This window comes from Hyla sarda, chromosome 7 (assembly GCF_029499605.1).
Source record: "Hyla sarda isolate aHylSar1 chromosome 7, aHylSar1.hap1, whole genome shotgun sequence".
In the NCBI taxonomy this organism is placed as follows: Eukaryota; Metazoa; Chordata; class Amphibia; order Anura; family Hylidae; genus Hyla; species Hyla sarda.
Genome location: NC_079195.1, coordinates 33,327,892 through 33,352,077, shown reverse-complemented (window position 1 = coordinate 33,352,077; position 24,186 = coordinate 33,327,892). Strand labels below are relative to the sequence as shown.

Below are 24,186 nucleotides of genomic sequence, written 5' to 3'. Positions count from 1 at the left end.
GCTTCCATGTTTAGGGCTGCCCCTCGTGATGTCACGCCTGCCCCCTCAATGAAAGTCTATGGGAAGGGGGCGCGACTATCAGTCATTTTATCCAAAAATCTACAGTGAAACAGAAAAAAAAAATTATTGTGCGACAAAAGTGAAGAAAAAAATGCCATTTTGTAACTTTTGGGGGCTTGACACCTTCTCTTTATTCTGTAGGTCCATACGGTTAAAATGATCCCCTACTAATATAGGTTTGATTTTGTCGCACTTCTGAAAAAAAATCATAACTACATGCAGGAAAATGTATACGTTTAAAATTGTCATCTTTTGACCCCTATAACTTTTTTTTTCCACATATGGGTGCGGTATGAGGCTCATTTTTTGCGTCATGATCTGAATATTTTTGTATTGATCGGACTTATTGATCGCTTTTTATAAATTTTTTCATGATATAAAAAGTGACCAAAAATACACTATTTTGGACTTTGGAATTTTTTTGTGCGTACGCCATTGACCGTGCGGTTAAATTAATTTTTATAATTTTGACATTTTTGCATGAGGCGATACCACATATGTTAAATTTTATTTTTATTTACACAGTTTTTTTGTTTAATGGGAAACTTTTATTAGGGAAGGGGTTAAATGATCTTTATTCACTTTATTTACTTTTTTTTCACTTTGTTTTTGCAGTGTTATAGCTCCCATAGGGACCTATAACACTGTACACACTGATCTTTTACATTGATCACTGGTTTCTCATAGGAAACCACTGATCGATGATTCAGCCGCTTGACTGCTCATGCCTGGATCTCAGGCACTGAGCAGTCAATCGGACACCAGGAGGCAGGTATGGGGACCCTCCCCGTGTCCTACAGCCGTTCGGGATGCCGCGATTTCACTGTGGCGATCCCGAACAGCCCCCTGAGCTAATCTGCTTTAGTTTAGTTTCACTTTAGATGCGGCGATCAACTTTGAACGCCACGTCTAAAGGGTTAATAGCACGCGGCACTGCGATCAGTGCTGCGCGCTATTAGCCACGGTTCCCGGCCGGGCCCGACCCGCTATGATGCGGGGCCACACCATGGCCCCGCGTTATAGAACGGGAGCGGACTCATGACGTACCGGTACGTCATGGGTCCTTTTAGAGGTTAAAGGGGTACTACCGTGGAAAACTTTTTTTTTTTAAATCAACTGGTGCCAGAAAGTTAAACAGATTTGTAAATTACTTCTCTTAAAAAATCTTAATCCTTCCAGTACTTATTAGCTGCTGAATAATACAGAGGAAATGGTTTTCTTTTTGGAACACAGAGCTCTCTGCTGACATCACGAGCACAGTGCTCTCTGCTGACATCTCTGTCCATTTTAGGTACTTTCCAGAGTAGGAGAAAATCCCCATAGCAAACATATGCTGCTCTGGACAGTTCCTAAAATGGACAGAGATGTCAGTAGAGAGCACTGTGGTCTTGATGTCAGCAGAGAGCTCTGTGTTCCAAAAAGAAAACCATTTCCTCTGTAGTATTCAGCAGCTAATAAGTACTGGAAGGATTAAGATTTTTTAATAGAAGTAATTTACAAATCTGTTTAACTTTCTGGCACCAGTTGATTAAAAAAAAAGTTTTCCACGGGAGTATCCTTTTAACCCTTCAATTCTTTACAGTCTATGGTGTTGAATGTGCTAATTAAGCTCCATAAATAATGCATGTAATGTAATGAGTGTGGGTAGGTATATGTACAGTATGTACTCAAGGTGCTGCTCACCAACTTAACAAGATGCCTGTTAGGCAGAGGGGCACACAATTTGAAGAATCTATAGGAGATTACTATAATGGGAAGGCGTGTCACAAGTATATCTCTGTTTTCTAAATAGGGAAACTGTTGTTATAATTGTGACTTCTATCCTGACCTTAGGAGCATTATTGACAGTCACTGTGCACACTGTGCTGCTACGACGGTCTAGAGGAAGAACAATGGGGTGTTCCCTCCTCCCAGCCTGTCCTGGTGCATTGTTCACCCCTCATCATATCAGGTCCATAGCAGTGATAGCACTAACATAGCGCCATACCACGTACAGGTCTCATGTTACACACTTTGCATATAAAAATTACCAGAATATATTAGGGAATTGTTACCTAAGCCATTATATTTGATTCTCTGTTTGCTATCTGTAAGCAGACGAAAGCTGCCCCGGGCATTTCAGTGAATCTCCATTCTAGGAACAGCGACTGTCGTATTCTGATTACAGGGATACGTTTTCTTGCTGTATTAGTTACCAACAATGACCAGAGCATCTCTGCGAACCCAATGACTTCTAACGTTTCCGGATGTAAATGAAACCTTTAGCTGGAGAGATGGCGCTGGGCTGGAGCTCCGGTGTCTGAGCTTCCAGGCTGCATGAAGGTCTATAGGGGCAGACAGAAGGAGGTTGATATGGTCTCCGAAGTGGAATAGCAGGAATGGCCCAGGATAGGGCTGGGCGGTATGACCAAATCTGCGTATCACTGTATTTTTGTAACTTTCGGCGGTTCCACTGTATGTAACGGTATTCCCCCCCCCCCCCCAAAAAAATTTATTATCAGCCCAGCGCTGTGCTATTCTGCCCCCCTCCCCCAACAAAAATTAATTATCAGCCCAGCGCTGCCCCCATCGGGGTAAGTACTCACATGTCATCCGCTGCCCTCCTCATGCTGTTTGTTGCCACCGCCGGCGCAGACACAAGGTAAACAAAATAAACTCACGCATGTTCCGACATCGGCCTTACGCTGGGGACGGGAACGTCGGACAGCCATCAGCCTATCACCGGCCGGCTTCTTACATGACAGTGGGCTCAGCCTATCAGCGTCCAAGGCGTAACATCGCTGCGATCGGTGATAGGCTGACGGCTGTCCGACGTTCCACTCACTAGGAAGCAGATGAGGCCGGTACTGGACCAACGGGAGGGAAGTTAAAGGGGTTATCCAGGAAAAAACTTTTTTTTATACATCAACTGGCTCCAGAAAGTTAAACAGATTTGTAAATTACTTCTTTTAAAAAATCTCAATCCTTTCAGTACTTATGAGCTTCTGAAAATAAGGTTGTTCTTTTCTGTCTAAGTCCTCTCTGATGACACCTGTCTTGGGAAACGCCCAGTTTAGAAGCAAATACCCATAGCAACCCTCTTCTAAACTGGGTGTTTCCCGAGACAGGTGTCATCAGAGAGCACTTAGACAGAAAAGAACAACCTTAACTTCAGAAGCTCATAAGTACTGAAAGGATTAAGATTTTTTAATAGAAGTAATTTACAAATCTGTTTAACTTTCTGGAGCCAGTTGATATATATAAAAAAGTTTTTTTTCCTGGAATACCCCTTTAAAGTTTATTGTGTTTATTTTTTGCAGCCCAGGCATAGGGATACCACACAATAGAGAGCAGTGGTCTTCGACCTGCCGACCTCCAGATGTTGCAAAACTACAACTCCCAGCATGCCCGGACAGCCAACGGCTGTCCGGGCATGCTGAGAGTTGTAGTTTTGCAACATCTGGAGGTCGGCAGATTGAAGTCCACTGGTATAGAGTGTCAGCGACGGCGGCCGCAACAAACATAAGGATGAGGAGGGCAGTGCATGCGGGTGACATATCAGTATTTACCCCGATGGGGACAGCGCTGGGCTGATAATTAATTGGGGGGCAGAACAGCGCTCGCGGGTGACTTGTGATTAGTTCCCCGCTGTGGGGACAGCGCAGCGCTGGGCTCATTCATTCATTCCCGACGGGGAGGGGCCCAACCGGTATTGTGGTATGGGTTAAAATTCATATTATGTGCCACAAAAATGTCGCTATTCGGTATGAACCGGTATACCGCCCAGCACTAGCCCAGGTCATTAACCGGAGCTTGGAAGGGTCCTGAAGTATTACACAATAGTCTGACACTTCCTTGCATTTCCTTTGTTTCTTCTTTCTATGAAATTTCTTGTCAGCTTGTGCTGCATACATTGTGGGTAAGGCCGGCAGCCATCCCATTATCATCAGAGAACAGAATGACCATGTAAACCTCCGCTCCTACAGAGAATATGGGGTCAAGTTTGGCACACAGAGTCCCAAATTAGCCAGTCCCCCTTTTCCCATAAAGTTACACCTGCTTGCCACTAATTCATCCCCCCTTGCCTAACAAGGCTCAAAAGTGTCTAAAACACATAACTGTGGCACAAGATTTTTTGGTGCACATTTGGCCAATATTCTGGCACAATTGAAACAGTAAATCTTCTCCAGTGTATTTGAGTTAAAGTAAATGAAAAATATTGTATTAGAGCAAGGGAAGACTTGTAAAAACAATGTTTTAGACTAAAGAATGATGATAAACAATGTATCAGATAGAAGACTGGTAATAAACAATGTATAGGAGAGAAGACTGATGATAAATAATGTATCAGATAGAAGACTGGTAATAACAATGTATAGGAGAGAAGACTGATGATAAATAATGTATCAGATAGAAGACTGGTAATAAACAATATATCACAGAAAAGACTGATGATAAATAATGAATCAAATAGACTGGTAATAACAATGTATTAGCACCGGCGGTTGGTAGCCGGCGGAATGCAACGCGTCCCGTTGCTTACCTCGGCCAAGACACACTCAGTTCTCCCTCCTCTGAGCTGTCACAGGTGGCAACAGTTTCTGGCGCCCCTTGTAGAGGTCACACACGTGCATAGGCTGTCACTTTAAAGATCCATTCACGTCCCTGATTCCTATCCTCTGCCAATCCCCGCCAGATACAACCCATATTAGAGAACTCCTCCCTGTCTGTGGTGCCTGAGCAATAGTGTAGTTCCTAAATAGCAAATGTGTCTGTATCCTGTCTTGCTAATCTGTGTTTCTGCTCTGAGGCTGTTATCCTAATACTGTTTCTGCCTTATCTCTTTTACCTGATTTATTGTTCTCGGTATGATATGAATGATTGAAAACCACACATTTGTCTGCTGATCAAGCTTACTTCACATGGCTGCATCTGAGCTCCTCGGCTCTGCTGTTCTAACAGCTCCAGCTAAACTAAACATCAAGTCAGCTCTGCTTTGTCAGGCTCTGTTTACTGCACTAATATCATCTAAATCATCAGTTTGCCCCTCCTGCCTGTATCCCCAGTGCTTGGCACTGGGGTGTTCTGACCTGCCTGGTAGCTGCCACTTAACTGGGACCACCCTTGCAGTAGTGACCTGGTGTCTCCACTGCAGCTGAAGTCCAGCTTACTCATCCTGGAGTGAGATGAAGGGTTGAAACTATCTAAACACTCCACTCCCAAGTTTGGCCCAAAGCCAAACCAGGCAGATAAAAAAAAAAACAATGACCCTGATTTACTAAGAGTGGTGTGTATTTTTTTTGGGTGGTTTTTTTTCCTGGCAGATATTTTTCCATGGTATTTACTAATTTGGCACCTTTACTTATGTTTAGTTTTTTTTTTACAACTGCTCTGAGCTGTCAGGTTTTTCAGAGCTTAAATCCACCACATTTTATGTGAGAACATTAGTAAATATATTGATGTAAAAGGATGATGAAACACAATTGGGAGATTTATCAAAACCTGTCCAGAGGAAAAGTTGCTGATTTGCCCATAACAACCAATCAGATCGCTTCTTTCATTTTGCAGAGGCCTTTTCAAGAATGAAAGAAGCGATCTGATTGGTTGCTATGGGCAAATCAGCAACTTTTCCTCTGGACGGGTTTCAATAAATCTCCCCCAATGTATCAGATAGATGACTGGTAACAAACAACATGAGTTACGCCGAGCGCTCCGGGTCCCCGCTCCTCCCCGGAGCGCTCGTCACATCCTCGCTACTGCAGCGCCCCGGTCAGATCCACTGACCGGGTGCGCTGCGATACCGCCTCCAGCCGGGATGCGATTCGCGATGCGGGTGGCGCCCGCTCGCGATGCGCACCCCGGCTCCCGTACCTGACTCGCTCTCCGTCGGTCCTGTCCCGGCGCGCGCGGCCCCGCTCCCTAGGGCGCGCGCGCGCCGGGTCTCTGCGATTTAAAGGGCCACTGCGCCACTGATTGGCGCAGTTGTTCTAATTAGTGTGTTCACCTGTGCACTCCCTATGTATACCTCACTTCCCCTGCACTCCCTCGCCGGATCTTGTTGCCATTGTGCCAGTGAAAGCGTTTCCTTGTGTGTTCCTAGCCTGTGTTCCAGACCTCCTGCCGTTGCCCCTGACTACGATCCTTGCTGCCTGCCCCGACCTTCTGCTACGTCCGACCTTGCTCTTGTCTACTCCCTTGTACCGCGCCTATCTTCAGCAGTCAGAGAGGTTGAGCCGTTGCTAGTGGATACGACCTGGTTACTACCGCCGCTGCAAGACCATCCCGCTTTGCGGCGGGCTCTGGTGAATACCAGTAGTAACTTAGAACCGGTCCACTAGCACGGTCCGCGCCAATCCCTCTCTGGCACAGAGGATCCACCTCCTGCCAGCCGAATCGTGACAGTAGATCCGGCCATGGATCCCGCTGAAGTTCCACTGCCAGTTGTCGCCGACCTCACCACGGTGGTCGCCCAGCAGTCGCAACAGATAGCGCAACAAGGCCACCAGCTGTCTCAACTGACCGTGATGCTACAGCAGCTACTACCACAGCTTCAACAATCATCTCCTCCGCCTGCTCCTGCACCTCCTCCGCAGCGAGTGGCCGCTTCCGGCCTACGACTATCCTTGCCGGATAAATTTGATGGGGACTCTAAGTTTTGCCGTGGCTTTCTTTCACAATGTTCCCTGCACTTGGAGATGATGTCGGACCAGTTTCCTACTGAAAGGTCTAAGGTGGCTTTCGTAGTCAGCCTTCTGTCTGGGAAAGCTCTGTCATGGGCCACACCGCTCTGGGACTGCAATGACCCCGTCACTGCCTCTGTACACTCCTTCTTCTCGGAAATTCGAAGTGTCTTTGAGGAACCTGCCCGAGCCTCTTCTGCTGAGACTGCCCTGCTGAACCTGGTCCAGGGTAATTCTTCCGTTGGCGAGTACGCCATACAATTCCGTACTCTTGCTTCCGAATTATCCTGGAATAATGAGGCCCTCTGCGCGACCTTTAAAAAAGGCCTATCCAGCAACATTAAAGATGTTCTGGCCGCACGAGAAATTCCTGCTAACCTGCATGAACTCATTCATCTAGCCACTCGCATTGACATGCGTTTTTCCGAAAGGCGTCAGGAGCTCCGCCAGGATATGGACTTTGTTCGCACAAGGCGTTTTTTCTCCCCGGCTCCTCTCTCCTCTGGTCCTCTGCAATCCGTTCCTGTGCCTTCCGCCGTGGAGGCTATGCAAGTTGACCGGTCTCGCTTGACACCTCAAGAGAGGACACGACGCCGCATGGAGAATCTTTGCCTGTACTGTGCCGGTACCGAACACTTCCTGAAGGATTGTCCTATCCGTCCTCCCCGCCTGGAAAGACGTACGCTGACTCCGCACAAAGGTGAGACAGTTCTTGATGTCAACTCTGCTTCTCCACGCCTTACTGTGCCTGTGCGGATATCTGCCTCTACCTTCTCCTTCTCTACCATGGCCTTCTTGGATTCCGGATCTGCAGGAAATTTAATTTTGGCCTCTCTCATCAACAGGTTCAACATCCCGGTGACCAGTCTCGCCAGACCCCTCTACATCAATTGTGTTAACAATGAAAGATTGGACTGTACCGTACGTTACCGCACGGAGCCCCTCCTAATGTGCATCGGACCTCATCACGAAAAAATTGAGTTTTTGGTCCTCTCCAATTGCACTTCCGAAATTCTCCTTGGACTACCGTGGCTTCAACGCCATTCCCCAACCCTTGATTGGTCCACAGGAGAGATCAAGAGCTGGGGTACTTCTTGTTTCAAGGACTGTCTTAAACCGGTTCCCAGTACTCCCTGCCGTGACCCTGTGGTTCCCCCTGTAACCGGTCTCCCTAAGGCTTATATGGACTATGCTGACGTATTTTGCAAAAAACAAGCTGAGACTTTACCTCCTCACAGGCCTTATGACTGTCCTATTGACCTCCTCCCGGGCACTACTCCACCCCGGGGCAGAATTTATCCTCTGTCCGCCCCAGAGACTCTTGCTATGTCTGAATACATCCAGGAAAATTTAAAAAAGGGGTTTATCCGCAAATCCTCCTCTCCTGCCGGAGCTGGATTTTTCTTTGTGTCCAAAAAAGATGGCTCCCTACGTCCTTGCATTGATTACCGCGGACTTAATAAAATCACGGTAAAGAACCGCTACCCCCTACCTCTTATCTCAGAACTCTTTGATCGCCTTCAAGGTGCCCACATCTTTACCAAACTGGACTTAAGAGGTGCTTATAATCTCATCCGCATCAGGGAGGGGGACGAATGGAAAACTGCATTTAACACTAGAGATGGACACTTTGAGTATCTGGTCATGCCCTTTGGCCTGTGCAACGCCCCTGCCGTCTTCCAAGACTTTGTTAATGAAATTTTTCGTGATCTCTTATATTCCTGTGTTGTTGTGTATCTGGACGATATTCTGATTTTTTCTGCCAACTTAGAGGAACACTGCCAGCATGTCCGCATGGTTCTTCAGAGACTTCGAGACAATCAACTTTATGCCAAAATGGAGAAATGTCTGTTTGAATGTCAATCTCTTCCTTTCCTAGGATACTTGGTTTCTGGCCAGGGACTACAAATGGACCCAGATAAACTCTCTGCCGTCTTAGATTGGCCACGCCCCTCCGGACTCCGTGCTATCCAACGTTTTTTGGGGTTCGCCAATTATTACAGACAATTTATTCCTCATTTTTCCACTATTGTGGCTCCTATCGTGGCTTTAACCAAGAAGAATGCCAATCCTAAGTCCTGGTCTCCTCAAGCGGAAGACGCATTTAAACGGCTCAAGTCTGCCTTTTCTTCTGCTCCCGTGCTCTCCAGACCTGACCCATCCAAACCCTTCCTATTGGAGGTTGATGCCTCCTCAGTGGGAGCTGGAGCGGTCCTTCTACAAAAAAATTCTTCCGGGCATGCTGTTACTTGTGGGTTTTTTTTCTAGGACCTTCTCTCCGGCGGAGAGGAACTACTCCATCGGGGATCGAGAACTACTGGCCATTAAATTGGCACTTGAGGAATGGAGGCATCTGCTGGAGGGATCAAAATTTCCAGTTATCATTTACACCGACCACAAGAATCTCTCCTATCTCCAGTCTGCCCAACGGCTGAATCCTCGCCAGGCCAGGTGGTCTTTGTTCTTTGCCCGTTTTAACTTTGAAATTCATTTTCGCCCTGCCGACAAGAACATTAGGGCCGATGCTCTCTCTCGTTCCTCGGATGCTTCGGAAGTAGAGGTCTCTCCGCAACACATCATTCCTCCTGACTGTCTGATCTCCACTTCTCCAGCCTCCATCAGGCAAACTCCTCCAGGGAAGACCTTCGTTTCTCCACGCCAACGTCTCGGGATTCTCAAATGGGGTCACTCCTCCCACCTCGCTGGCCATGCGGGCATCAAAAAGTCTTTGCAACTCATCTCTCGCTTCTATTGGTGGCCGACTCTGGAGACGGATGTTGTTGATTTTGTGCGGGCCTGTACTGTCTGTGCCCGGGATAAGACTCCTCGCCAGAAGCCTGCTGGTCTCCTTCATCCTCTGCCTGTCCCCGAACAGCCTTGGTCTCTGATTGGTATGGACTTTATTACAGACTTACCCCCATCCCGTGGCAACACTGTTGTTTGGGTGGTCGTTGATCGATTTTCCAAGATGGCACATTTTATTCCTCTTCCTGGTCTTCCTTCAGCGCCTCAGTTGGCAAAACAATTTTTTGTACACATTTTTCGTCTTCACGGTTTGCCCACGCAGATCGTCTCGGATAGAGGCGTCCAATTCGTGTCAAAATTCTGGAGGGCTCTCTGTAAACAACTCAAGATTAAATTAAACTTCTCTTCTGCTTATCATCCTCAATCCAATGGGCAAGTAGAAAGAATTAACCAGGTCCTGGGTGACTATTTACGGCATTTTGTTTCCTCCCGCCAGGATGACTGGGCAGATCTTCTACCATGGGCCGAATTCTCGTACAACTTCAGAGTCTCTGAATCTTCATCTAAATCCCCATTTTTCGTGGTGTACGGCCGTCACCCTCTTCCCCCCCTCCCTACTCCCTTGCCCTCTGGTTTGCCCGCTGTGGATGAAGTGACTCGTGATCTTTCCACCATATGGAAAGAGACCCAAAATTCTCTTTTACAGGCTTCATCTCGCATGAAAAAGTTTGCCGATAAGAAAAGAAGAGCTCCCCCCATTTTTTCTCCCGGAGACAAGGTATTGCTCTCCGCTAAATATGTCCGCTTCCGTGTCCCCAGCTACAAACTGGGACCACGCTATCTTGGTCCTTTCAAAATCTTGTGCCAAATTAATCCTGTCTCTTACAAACTTCTTCTTCCTCCTTCTCTTCGTATTCCTAATGCCTTTCATGTCTCTCTTCTTAAACCACTCATCATCAACCGTTTCTCTCCCAAACTTGTTTCTCCCACTCCTGTTTCCGGTTCCTCTGACATCTTCTCCGTAAAGGAGATACTGGCCTCCAAGACGGTCAGAGGGAAAAAAAATTTTTTGGTCGATTGGGAGGGCTGTGGTCCTGAAGAGAGATCCTGGGAACCTGAGGACAACATCCTAGACAAAAGTCTGGTCCTCAGGTTCTCAGGCTCCAAGAAGAGGGGGAGACCCAAGGGGGGGGTACTGTTACGCCGAGCGCTCCGGGTCCCCGCTCCTCCCCGGAGCGCTCGTCACATCCTCGCTACTGCAGCGCCCCGGTCAGATCCACTGACCGGGTGCGCTGCGATACCGCCTCCAGCCGGGATGCGATTCGCGATGCGGGTGGCGCCCGCTCGCGATGCGCACCCCGGCTCCCGTACCTGACTCGCTCTCCGTCGGTCCTGTCCCGGCGCGCGCGGCCCCGCTCCCTAGGGCGCGCGCGCGCCGGGTCTCTGCGATTTAAAGGGCCACTGCGCCACTGATTGGCGCAGTTGTTCTAATTAGTGTGTTCACCTGTGCACTCCCTATGTATACCTCACTTCCCCTGCACTCCCTCGCCGGATCTTGTTGCCATTGTGCCAGTGAAAGCGTTTCCTTGTGTGTTCCTAGCCTGTGTTCCAGACCTCCTGCCGTTGCCCCTGACTACGATCCTTGCTGCCTGCCCCGACCTTCTGCTACGTCCGACCTTGCTCTTGTCTACTCCCTTGTACCGCGCCTATCTTCAGCAGTCAGAGAGGTTGAGCCGTTGCTAGTGGATACGACCTGGTTACTACCGCCGCTGCAAGACCATCCCGCTTTGCGGCGGGCTCTGGTGAATACCAGTAGTAACTTAGAACCGGTCCACTAGCACGGTCTGCGCCAATCCCTCTCTGGCACAGAGGATCCACCTCCTGCCAGCCGAATCGTGACAACATGTCACAGAGAAGATCGATGAGAAATAATGTATCAGAGAGAAAACTCATGAAAAACACTGTAGCAGAGAAATATAATGAATCAGAGAGAAGAGTGATGAGAAATAATGTATCAGAGAGAAGAGTGATGAGAAATAATGTATCAAAGAGAAGAGTGATGAGAAAAAATGTATCAAAGAGAAGAGTGATGAGAAATAATGTATCAGAGAGAAGAGGGATGAGAAGTAATGTATCAGAGAGAAGAATTATAAGAAATAATGTATCAGAGAGAAGAATTATAAGAAATAATGTATCAGAGAGAAGAATTATAAGAAATAATGTATCAGAGAGAAGAATTATAAGAAATAATATATCAGAGAGAAGAGGGATGAGAAGTAATGTATCAGAGAGAAGAATTATAAGAAATAATGTATCAGAGAGAAGAATTATAAGAAATAATGTATCAGAGAGAAGAGTGATGAGAAATAATGTATCAGAGAGAAGAGTGATGAGAAAAAATGTATCAAAGAGAAGAGTGATGAGAAATAATGTATCAGAGAGAAGAGTGATGAGAAATAATGTATCAGAGAGAAGAGTGATGAGAAATAATGTATCAGATAGATGACTGGTAACAAACAATGTGTCACAGAGAAGATCGATTAGAAATAATGTATCAGAGAGGAGACTCATGAAAAACACTGTATCAGAGAAATATAATGTATCAGAGAAGAGTGATGAGAAATAATGTATCAGAGAGAAGAGTGATGAGAAATAATGTATCAGAGAGAAGAGTGATGAGAAATAATGTATCAGAGAGAAGAGTGATGAGAAATAATGCATCAGAGAGAAGAATGATGAGAAATAATGAATCAGAGAGAAGAATGATGAGAAATAATGTATCAGAGAGAAGAGTGATGAGAAATAATGTATCAGAGAGAAGAGTGATGAGAAATAATGAATCAGAGTGAAGAATGATGAGAAATAATGTATCAGAGAGAAGAGTGATGAGAAATAATGAATCAGAGTGAAGAATGATGAGAAATAATGTATCAGAGAGAAGAGTGATGAGAAATAATGTATCAGAGAGGAGTGATGAGAAATAATGTATCAGAGAGAAGAATTATAAGAAATAATGTATCAGAGAGAAGAATTATAAGAAATAATGTATCAGAGAGAAGAGTGATGAGAAATAATGTATCAGAGAGAAGAGTGATGAGAAATAATGTATCAGAGAGAAGAATTATAAGAAATAATGTATCAGAGAAGAATTATAAGAAATAATGTATCAGAGAGAAGAGTGATGAGAAATAATGTATCAGAGAGAAGAGTGATGAGAAAAAATGTATCAAAGAGAAAAGTGATGAGAAATAATGAATCAGAGAGAAGAATGATGAGAAATAATGTATCAGAGAGAAGAATTATAAGAAATAATGTATCAGAGAGAAGAGTGATGAGAAATAATGAATCAGAGTGAAGAATGATGAGAAATAATGTATCAGAGAGAAAAATTATAAAGAAAATTTCCCAAAATTAACATCCAATTTAGAAAAAACTTTACTTTCAATAGAAAAACAGGAAATTAGTTGGGTTGGAAGGATAATTACGTATAAAATGTTTATTTTACCTAGGATATTGTATTTATTTAGAACTCTCCCTATCAAAATTCCTAAAAATACTATAAACGCACTTCAAAAAAGACTTTTTAAATTTATATGGGGTAAAAAAAAAGCTAGAATTGCTCATAACATCTTATTGTCACCTACTCAATTTGGAGGATTAAATGTTCCAAACTTAGAAGCATACAGAAAAGCAAGCATCATTTCTCAATCTCTTGCTTGGCTAATCCCTGCTGAACAATCTAAAAGATGGGTTCAGATTGAAAATGAACTTACTCAGATTAAAAACTGGAGAAATGCATTAAGTTGTGCAGACAGAATCCATACCATGAAAAGATTTTCTATATCCCCTTCTGTAAAAGAAACACTAAAGATATGGTCTCTTTTTAGTAATAAAAACACTCTAAACATAGATGTTTCATTTTACCACATCCCTCTTCATTCAATTAATATCCATTTCCCTAATATTAACCTAGACACTTGGTATGCTAAAGGAATCAAATATTTAGCAAACATGTTTGTTGGAAATAGATTATTATCTTTTCCAGAACTTGCTACAAAATATTGTTTACCTCATACTGATGTTTCTATATATAGCCAAATTATAAACTATTTGCAAAAATTTCCAAATAAAAATGTTGTTTTACCACGATTTTTGGGAGATGTTTTGGGTGACCCGGAAATCCTCCATAAAAGAAATATTAAGCAATTTTACCATCACTTTAACCAGTCCCAGTATCCTAGACATTCACTTTCCCATTTAAAAAAATGGGAATTTGAACTTAATATCACCATACCTTTAACTACATGGGAAAAAACCTTTATTTGGGCCAAGAAATCCTCTATGTGTATTAACCACTGGGAACAATATATGAAAATTCTAACCAACTGGTATTATACACCAGCTAAATTAGCAAAATTTTATCACTCCATGTCTAATAAATGTTGGAGAAATTGTAATGAGACAGGAACCTTGAGGCATCTTCTATGGAATTGCCCTATTATTGCACCGTTTTGGTTGGAGGTTGAAAAACTTATCAATGACCTAACCGGAAAATATTCCACTCTTACACAAGAATTCGCTCTTTTATTGTTGGGCATTCATGAAATTCCAGAAAAATTTTGTATTCCCATTTGTCACATAATTTTTACCGCCCAACGTTTACTTACAAGAAGATGGAAATCTTCCGATGTCCCAACAATCCAGGAACTTATAGCAAATGTAACTACCAACTGCAAATATGAGATCACATTGGCGCACCAAAATGGTTTTGGTATAAAAAAAAGAAACAATTGGAATGCATGGTTACATAAATTCCCTAATGTCACATGATTCCTTCTAGATATATTATCAGAATTACTTTTAGATCTTTTATTTATTTATTTATTTAATTTTAGTGTCTAGTTTACTCTTATTGTAAGGGGAGGGGTGTGAAGGCAATCCGACCATTAAAACAATAACTACTATACCTTTAATTTAATCACATCTGATATCCTTCGCTGCAAATGTTATGACTTGTTATAGTTAATTTGTTATTATTTATATATATATATATGCTGTTGTATTTTATCAGAATGGAAATTTACTTATTTTATTCTATTGTATAACATATTATACTTCATAGTTTCCTTGAGCTTGATATATTATTCACCTTTTACTTTAATGTTTAATCTAAACATGTATTGTTTATTGTATAGTGTAATGTTTGTTGTAAAATTTAATAAAAATATATATAAAAAAAAAAAAGAGAGAAGAATTATAAGAAATAATGTATCAGAGAGAAGAGTGATGAGAAATAATGTATCAGAGTGAAGAATGATGAGAAATAATGTATCAGAGAGAAGAATGATGAGAAATAATGAATCAGAGTGAAGAATGATGAGAAATAATGTATCAGAGAGAAGAATGATGAGAAATAATGTATCAGAGAGAAGAATTATAAGAAATAATGTATCAGAGAGAAGAGTGATGAGAAATAATGAATCAGAGTGAAGAATGATGAGAAATAATGTATCAGAGAGAAGAATTATAAGAAATAATGTATCAGAGAGAAGAGTGATGAGAAATAATGTATCAGAGTGAAGAGTGATGAGAAATAATGTATCAGAGAGAAGAATGATGAGAAATAATGAATTAGAGTGAAGAATGATGAGAAATAATGCATCAGAGAGAAGAGTGAAGGGGAACATTGTATCAAGATGACGACTATAAAATCAGACAAAAGACTGGTAAGAAACAAGATTGAAGTCTGATGAAAAGCTGTGTATCATAGTGAAGGAAGATTAGACTACATCATGGTGAAGGATGGCGATGTAGTGTATCATAGAGAAGATACTGAATAAAAAGCTGGTGAGGAACAATGTAATACAGTGAAGTCTGATAAAAAGAATGTATCGCAGTAAGGTCCCTATTTAATGGGCAGATGTGGAAGATAAACAAGCGCCGATAAGGGCTCAACAATCATGCGGACTTCGCTCGATCGCTTGTGTGGCCTTTTGCTTCCATCAGTTGGCGGCCCAAATCCCCATAACACAGGGCCATGTGTTACTGACAGGTTTAAAGTTAGTTAAATGATCTGTACGTGTGTGTATTTAAAGAGGACCTGTCATGATCTTGTTAAATCTTATAATCCTCCCAGTTCACTGCCCCCATCATGATAAACCACCCCCTGCCTTAATTTTTATAATTTTTTTAGTTTTCTACCTTAATATTGTTCTGTATTTTCTGCTCAGTCTCAGTCAGATTCACAGACTGGGAAGGGGCGTTGCCCAGCAGACATGACATCATCTGAAGCCATTCAGAGGAGAACTTTCTCCCTCACTCTGCTACACACAGCCCAGAGCAGTTCAGTGTGAGATGAGCTATGATTGGATAAGGCTGCACACACACCTCTCAGCACTCCAGACTGCATTTCCCGATTTTGGATTTCTGCCAGGCCAGCAGGAGTCCAAAGTCTGTGCAAGAGATGGGGGAAAATGTGCTCTGGACAAGTAGGGAGACACCTAGATGCAGCTTTTTTAAACACAAATAAAACATAGAAAACTTATTTTTTTATGAGAGTGCCCATTTAAACTTACCTCTTGTCTATGGTGCTCAAGTTGTCACCTCCCACCCAACCCCCTTCTAAGGTTTTTTTTCCTTTCATTTCCTCTTACCAGGTAGGTCCCCTTCTTTAGACATACCTACGCGGTCGGTCAAGGCACACCTCAGGCAACTTTTACATCCCTCATACGTACACATATGTACAAGACCGCAATTGATGGTTTTCTAACTTATCTAAAAGAAGTGGCGAACAAACGTGTGCTCTCTCGCCGGCCGATCACCTGCCCTACTACACAGGGCGATATTGGCCTGTACGGCTGATAATTGCCCCATGTAATGGGGCCGTAAAAGGAGGTCAGAAACAAGGAATCAGAGTGAAGATGGATGGAAAATGTACCAGTCTTTATATTGGTATTCCACACCTAGACTTCTTATAGGGGATAAGATGTCTGAACGCATGTGGTCCCGCCGCTAGGGATCCCCGCGATCTCCCTGCTGCACCCAGCGTTCATTTAGAGCATCGGGTGCAGCACCGGAGACGTCACGGCTGCGCCCCGCTGGTGACATCACGGCCATGCCCCCTTAATGCAAGTCTATGGGAGGGGGCGTGACGGCAGTCACGCCCCCTCCCATAGACTTGCATTGAGGGGGTGTGGCCGTGATGTCATGAGTGGGGCGTGACCGTGACGTCACGAGCCTCCGCCCCGCATCACCAGTCTTCCGGCAATTAGCGAAGTTCGCTCCGTGCACCATATGTCTGGGGTGCCGCACCCGAGATTGCGATAGGGTATAAGATGTCTAGGGGCGGAGTACCCCTTTAAATGTGTTTCGAAACAGGTGTTGTAGCTAAGACAAGTCACCAAGTAAATCAGTTTTATTAATAGTGTCCATCCTTATTTTGTCGCAATATATTGCTGTATAGTAAGAGGCACCAGATCTACCACACAGCATTCTCCCCTGTGTGAGGAATTTGGCGCAGCTCCTGCCTGTCTCATCTAGTTTTATGCTCTTTAAATATAAGACCTAATTACCGAATCTCCCCCAATACATCACAGTGAAGGCTGACAAGCACCCGGCAGATGAGGACCTGATTTGCCGCCTCATTGACACTGAAGGTTTCTGCATCTACATCTGCAGTGATAAAACAAAACAAAAAAAAAAAAAAACGCGTCCATAACCTCCCCAGTCCCAGCCGCAGAGGCTGCGAGTACTCGTGCCGTCTGTGACTCGACTGCAGGATTCACTGTGTTGCAGAAATAAAGGACCCTCCTGCATTAATTCCATCACAGGGTTCACCGCTTCCAAAATATAGAAAATTCCGGAAATTATTAGACAGAATGGCGTTCATCCCGCACACCGCCGGCTGTATGCTCAAGACCTTTAAAGTGCTGATTCCCATACATATCAGGAGGAAGAAGAGTAAGTTCTCTGATCAGTTCTTATAACATTATAGGTTTTATATCACGAGCTCGAGAGAGAACCATTTATTCATGTACATTCTACAGATGTAGCAGAGCTGGACTTGTCAGACGTAGCAAAAAGATGAGGTTGTTGGACGGAGCAGATCTAAAGTGCTCGGATATTTCAAATTGATGTTGTCAGACATAGCGCGGGGCGATGGTTCTCAAATGTAGCAGAGCTGAGGTTGTCGAATGGCGCAAACTGGAGTTGTCAGATCTAAGCAAGTTGTCCGTTCTATTAGCAGCACAATGGCTCTCAGATATAATAGAGCCGAGACGGTCAGAGGTGGCAAACTGGAGTAGTAGAGCTGAATTTGACAGATGTACTATATAGCCTTGGTTGTCAGATAGCAAAGCTGAATATGTGAGTCGAATGTAGCTGAGCCCAGTTTGTTAGAGACAGGAGCAATGAGACTGTTGGGTGCCGTAGTACTGAGGCTGTCGGATATAGCAGGGCTGACATTGTTGCTGCAATAGATTTAAGAGCATCCGAGAGCAAAGCTAAGAGATGAGTTTGTGAGATTTAAGGTAGCAGAGCTGAAGTCACATGTAGCAGAGCTGAGGCCTTTATCTGACGCTGCGCAGCACGATAATGCAGTGATCTGTGATATATGACAATGCCAGGACTGCAGGTAAACCACGTACAATGCCCGATGCCTGGTATACGGTATACTCTCATTTTAGGATGTCACAAGTAACCATCTATCTCTACATAATACAGATGTAGCATAACTGGGTTTGTCGAAATGCTGCAAAGCTGAAGATGTCAGATAAAGGCAAAATCCACCGTCATATCAAAATATATTTATGGTCTTCTTTTGCATAGAACGACATAACCCAGAACAAACAAGGCAGCTTGTAATAATGGAATGACTGATGTAGCTCTGCTACATCTCTACTCTGTTATTGCAGGTATTGCGTTCTGTTACAGATAGGCTTGTAGGTATTGGTTCTCCTTTCTGCTGGATCCACTTCTGTCTGGGGCTCAAACACTGGCAAGTGGAAATCCAGCCTTTGGGTACGTTCAGACAAGCGGATTTTCCGTGCGGATCCGCTGCTGAAGGACCTCTATATGCTGCCTTTACATGTGCCGCTACGAGAAAACACACTGCGATGTGCGAGTCGCCGCGCGCATGCACAGTATACTCGCACATCGCGGCAGCTCTCGGCCTAGCTCATTGAGCAGGGGGAGCTTTGGCGTATTGCCGCTCCGAGCAGCTACATGTAAAGGCAGCATACAGAGGTCCTTCAGCAACGGATCTGCAGCGTAAAATACACTGTAAATCCGCTCGTCTGAACGTACCCTTAGGCTAGGTTCACACTGCGGAATTTCCGCCTGCAATTCCGCTTTGAAACTGCAGGCGGAAATTCCGCTTACTAAAATGTATAGTTTAGTGAATGGGTTTCTGTTCACAAATTCACACTTCGGAATTTGTGAAGCGGAATTTGTGAACGGAAAATCCGCTTGAATATTTCCACCTGAAGAATGGCATTGCTCATTCTTCAGGCGGAAATACTCGCGGCACACATTGCAGTCTATTGGAGACTCCAGTGTCCGCGCGGTCCTAGCGCCGACTGATTCAGTCTGCGCTGGCCGCACTCGGAATCTCTGGGCGGAAATTTTCTGCCCGGAGATTCCGTTGTGGGAACCCAGCCTTAGGGTATGTTCACACGCGCATATTTTTTTGCGGGTTTTCCGCTGCATATTTGAGAAAAACCAGCAGCCGCTCAGACCCGGGTTACTTGGGGTTAACCCACCCGTATGAATGTATCTTAAAAGGTGGAACCCCGAATTGTGGTCTGGTGTTTCCTATTTTCCTGTTGACTTCCGGTTGACATCTGGCAACAGTATGGTGTTTTGTTTTTACGTAAACACTAAAGTGGGGGAGATTTATCAAAACCTGTCCAGAGGAAAAGTTGCCCAGTTGCCCATGGCAACCAATCAGATCGCTTCTTTCATTTTTGAAAAGGTCTCTACAAAATGAATTGGTTGCTATGGGTAACTCAGCAACTTTTCGTCTGGACAGGTTTTGATAAATCTCTCCCTCTGTGGAAGATTTATCAAAGCCTGTGTTAAAGAAAAGTTGCTGAGTTGTCCATAGCAACCAATCAGATCGCTGCTTTCATTTGCCGAGGCCTCTTCAAAAATGAAAGTAGCGATCTAATTGGTTGCTATGGGCAACTCAGCAACTTTTCGTCTGGACAGGTTTTGATAAATCTCCCCCTCTGTGTCTGTTTTCAGCCTTGGAAATAGACGGCACTGCAACATCTACAGGAGCCGAGAGAAAGGCAAGTCTGATGGGGAGTTAATAGTATGTGACGCACGTGACACGTACAGTACTGAGCGCAAGGCTCATTCAGACAGCTAGGGGCGCTGTTATATATGGTTTGGTTAGACCTGAGCCAAGCAGGTTTTCGTTATGTGTAATGTGCACAGGGTTGCCGAAATGTTTTTGCTGTCTAAAACCAGTATACAACAAACATGTCTGTGTTGGACTGAAATTTCCAGTGTATCAACCGTCTCAAACCCTAGAGATGGTGATCCCCCCCCCCCCCCCCCCCCTGCACCACCACCCCCAACCCCCAATTTGCTACAGATGTTACATTGGTAAAGCAGAAAGGATGGCCACCTTTCTTGCAAAAAAAAAAAAAATACCGGCCATGCTAATTTGCATAATTAATTATATATGCGTAACATCACAGGATACACATGTGCGGGGGAAATTTCGTCCTATTCTGACCCTTATAACTTTTTAAATTTCTCCTTATACGGGCCTGTATGAGGGCTCATTTTTTGCGCCCCCGTCTGTACTTTTTAACAGTACCATGTTTGTTTTGATGTGACTTTTTGATCACTTTATTTTTATTAAATTAGAGCATTGCAGTTAGTTACTAATAGAGATAAGCGAACTTACAGTAAATTCGATTCGTCACAAACTTCTCGGCTCGGCAGTTGATGACTTTTCCTGCGTAAATTAGTTCAGCTTTCAGATGCTCCCGTGGGCTGGAAAAGGTGGATACAGTCCTAGGAGACTCTTTCCTAGGACTGTATCCACCTTTTCCAGCCCACCGGAGCACCTGAAAGCTGAACTAATTTATGCAGGATAAGATATCAACTGCCGAGCCGAGAAGTTCGTGATGAATCGAATTTACTGTAAGTTCGCTCATCTCTAGTTACTAACTACAACTCCCAGCATGCCCTGATAAAGCCTGTTCGCTCAGCAGTTGCCCCAAACGAAAGTTTCAACTATGTTGGACTGTATAGTAGTATTTAGAATAGGTCAGTGTTTCCCAAACTGGGGTCCCTCTAGCTGTTTCAAAACTACAACTCCCAGCATGCCCGGACAGCCGTTGGCTGTCCGGGCATGCTGGGAGTTGTAGTTTTGCAACAGCTTGAGGCGCTCTGGTTGGGAAACACTGATATAGGTTATGGTGAAACATTCCCGGGAGTTGAAGGATTGCTTGGATAAATACCGGTCATTGCATTGTTGGTATGGCATGGTGGCCATGGTGGCATGGTGCTGGTATGGCATGCTGGCATGGTGGCCAAAATACCGTCTGTGCCGGTAAAATACCGGCCACGTGGCAACCTATAAAAGGTGAGTGTAGTATGTTGGTTGATCATGAATGGTTATCACACTTTTATACGGCCCTTTGACATAAAATAAACGATTGGTTGGCATCCTATAATGGTACAACAGCATTATAAGAGGAGCGGCTGATGCCATCACACATATAGGTCTATATGCCTCTGTAGGTTCCCTGCACTGGAGATACGTGACATATGAAGAACTCTAAACTCTCTTTAGCTGGAACAACTGCGGCATCTGCCCTGGGTACGGACTACCAGGGGGCAGTAAAACGCCACTTTGCGATGGCCAGAATATTTAGATTTTGGGTGAAGGCAATTAATGGAGCCAGGTAAAAGAAAGGTGAACTACTGCTCTGCCCCACTTTGCAGAATAGGTGGTAAATATAAGTGATCACTGGGGGTCTGACCATCAGGACCCCAAGAAATTTCAAGAACAGTTCTCCTTGTGAATGGAGCAGTAGCGTAACTACACGGCCACCGGTCCATTCACTGCTGTAGGACTGTAACGTCTGGCTCTGGACGTACTCTAGGAGTTAAAGAGTACCTGTCACCAAACTAAACTTTTAATATATTGTTCCTCGTGTAATTATAAGACACTTTGCTATTTACGTGCTGTTAAAATTCTCAACCTTTATGTTTTTAATGTTATTGGAAAAAAAAATGGCCACTAGGTGGCTCTGTTCTGTTCCCTGTGCAAGTCAAACAGTTAGTTTGGTCTCCTCCCAGCCTGGCATGAGACCAAACCCAGGAAGTGCGTGCGGGGCATGGCGAGGCACAGCTCTCGCAGGCTTAAAGGGATACTCCCGTGGAAACCTTTTTTTTATAAATCAACTGGTACTAGAAAGTTAAATAGATTTGTAAATTACTTCTATTAAAAAATCTTAACCCTTCCAGTACTTATTAGTGGCTGTATACTACAGATGAAATGCTTTACTTTTTAGATTTGTCTGATGTCATGACCACAGTGCTCTCTGCTGTCCTCTGCTGTCCATTTTAGGAACTGTCCAAAGCAACATATGTTTGCTATGGGGATTTTCTCCTGCTCTGGACAGTTCCTAAAATGGACAGAAGAGGTCAGCAGAGAGCAGTGTAGTCATGACATCAGACAAATGTAAAAAGTAAATCATTTCCTCTATAGCCCCTAGAAAGTACTGGAAGGATTAAGATTTTTTAATAGAAGTAATTTACAAATCTGTTTAACTTTCTGGCACCAGTTGATTTAAAAGAAAATGTTTTCCACAGGAGTACCCCTTTAAGTGACGTTGCGCCTCCTGGGGAATGCCCACTTTCTCCCGCCAGGAGCTCACACAATGTGAGCAAGGGGAAAGGTATGATAGCTTTTTGAAGGGGTATTTCAGCCTTAAGACATCTTATCCCATATCCAAAGGATAGGGGAGAAGATGCCTGATCGTGGGGGTCCCGCTGCTGGGGACCCTGCAATCTTTCATGCAGCCCCCTGCTATCATCAGCCTCCAAAGCAAACATCGCTCTGGGGCAAATGAATCACGATCACAGGGCCAGAGTATCGTGATAAAACAGCTCCACCCCCGTGTGACATCACACTCTGCCCCCTCCCATAGGCTTGCATTGAGGGTACTCTGGCCCCGTGATTGTAATTCATCAGACCCGGAGCGATGTCCACTCCAGAGGCTGATGATAGCGGGGTGCTGCATGAAAGATTGCGTGGGTCTCCAGCAGTGGGACCCCCGCGATCAGGCATCTTATCCCCTATCCTTTGGATAGGGGAAGAGATGTCTTGGGGCCGGAGTACCCATTTAAAGCTCGATGGGAAAAATTAAGGACGGGAGGGTTGTTAGGAGTAGTTAGAGAACATAATCTGAGTTAGTTTAGAAAATATGGTTTGATAACAGGTACTCTTTAATTTACTCTATTTGGGCTGGAGCTGCGGGGAGCTTACCTGTGTGTTCTGGGTGTGGCTCCCAGCTCTGCTACCTATCAGGGAGGTCTATCCTTGATCACCTGCCTATATAAATTAGGAGCAGTGATCAGTTCATTGTCTGTGAAAGGTTATACCTTAGCTGACATCTCATGCTTACTGGATACCTGCTTGTTTATTTATCTTTGGCTTTTCCCTTGACTCTTCTCTTGCTCTGCGTTCCTGTACTCCCCTATTTCCTGGTACCGACTTCTGCTAGACTGACATTGATTTGACCGTGTGTGTGTCTTATTGTATTTCTGTTAGTTTGTGTGCCTCAAGCTGTTTTCCGACTCCTAGTGTTTTGTATTTTATTATTTTGACAACGTTGCCCCGGCACTTAGCAGGGAGGGTTTGTCATCGTGGTTGTCAATCCGTCACTTAGGGCGGATAGGCAGTAGGTAGGGACAGTGGCTGTGGGTGAGTTAGGGCTTCACTGTTCCCTGCCCATATGGGACAAGGACTTAGGGAGATCGCATTTGGTTATCGATGTCAGTCTCATAACAGTAAATAGAGTAGGGAGGCACATATGCGCATTACAGCTCTATAGGGCACTCTGGGACCTCCGTAGTGTGTGTATTGATGATAAATGATATTAGAGTTCCATCCCACCAATGACATTAATGGCATTTCCTCAGAATAAGAGTCATTTTTATCCCATTTCTTTCTATTTCTTTCTGGATAACTTTTTTTTACATCACTTTAGCTTTATGAGGCTTTTAAAATGGGCAGAATCAAAAACTTTTTAAATGCTGTACATCTTGGCAAAACATTTACCTTTCTAATATACTTCATAAAAAATGTTTTTCCTTTACATAGAAATCATGACATGTGGTCCCCATACCATCCAGAACATAATCCTGTCTGTCTGCAGCATCATCTTTGTCCCAGCTATAGCACAGAAAGGGACAAAGTGCAGGAAGTAAGGGGCAGGACTAGCACTACTCGGTGCTCACTCGTGTCCTATCAGACTGCAGCATGAAAACAGAGAAGAAAGGGTTGTAGAGCAGCCTGTAGTGATTAGATGAAGAGACACAGCACAGCAGATTCAGGGTGGAAGTGAATGCATTGTGAGTGAGGGTGGGTTCAGTGCTGGCCTCGGACATGCCCCTTCCTGAGCAGTGTATATCAGAACGAGTGAGCGGCAGAAAGGAGGGATTTGTGAGCCAAATACAGAAACATATAAAAAAAAGT

General features: G+C 44.2%; 1 protein-coding gene across 8 annotated transcripts in view; it reads left to right on the top strand.

Annotated features, from left to right (window-relative positions):
• Positions 1-24,186, top strand: part of KCNIP2 (potassium voltage-gated channel interacting protein 2) — a 530,818-nt gene that overhangs the window by 441,415 nt on the left and 65,217 nt on the right. The window contains exon 1 of one of the 8 annotated variants that reach the window (XM_056530657.1): positions 17,237-17,423. The exons of the other annotated variants lie outside the window; for them this stretch is intronic. Within the exon in view, the coding sequence (XP_056386632.1) occupies positions 17,342-17,423 (82 nt within the window). The 5' untranslated portion in view covers positions 17,237-17,341. Of the gene's footprint in view, positions 1-17,236; positions 17,424-24,186 lie in introns of those variants that run through there. 8 annotated transcript variants of the gene reach the window in all.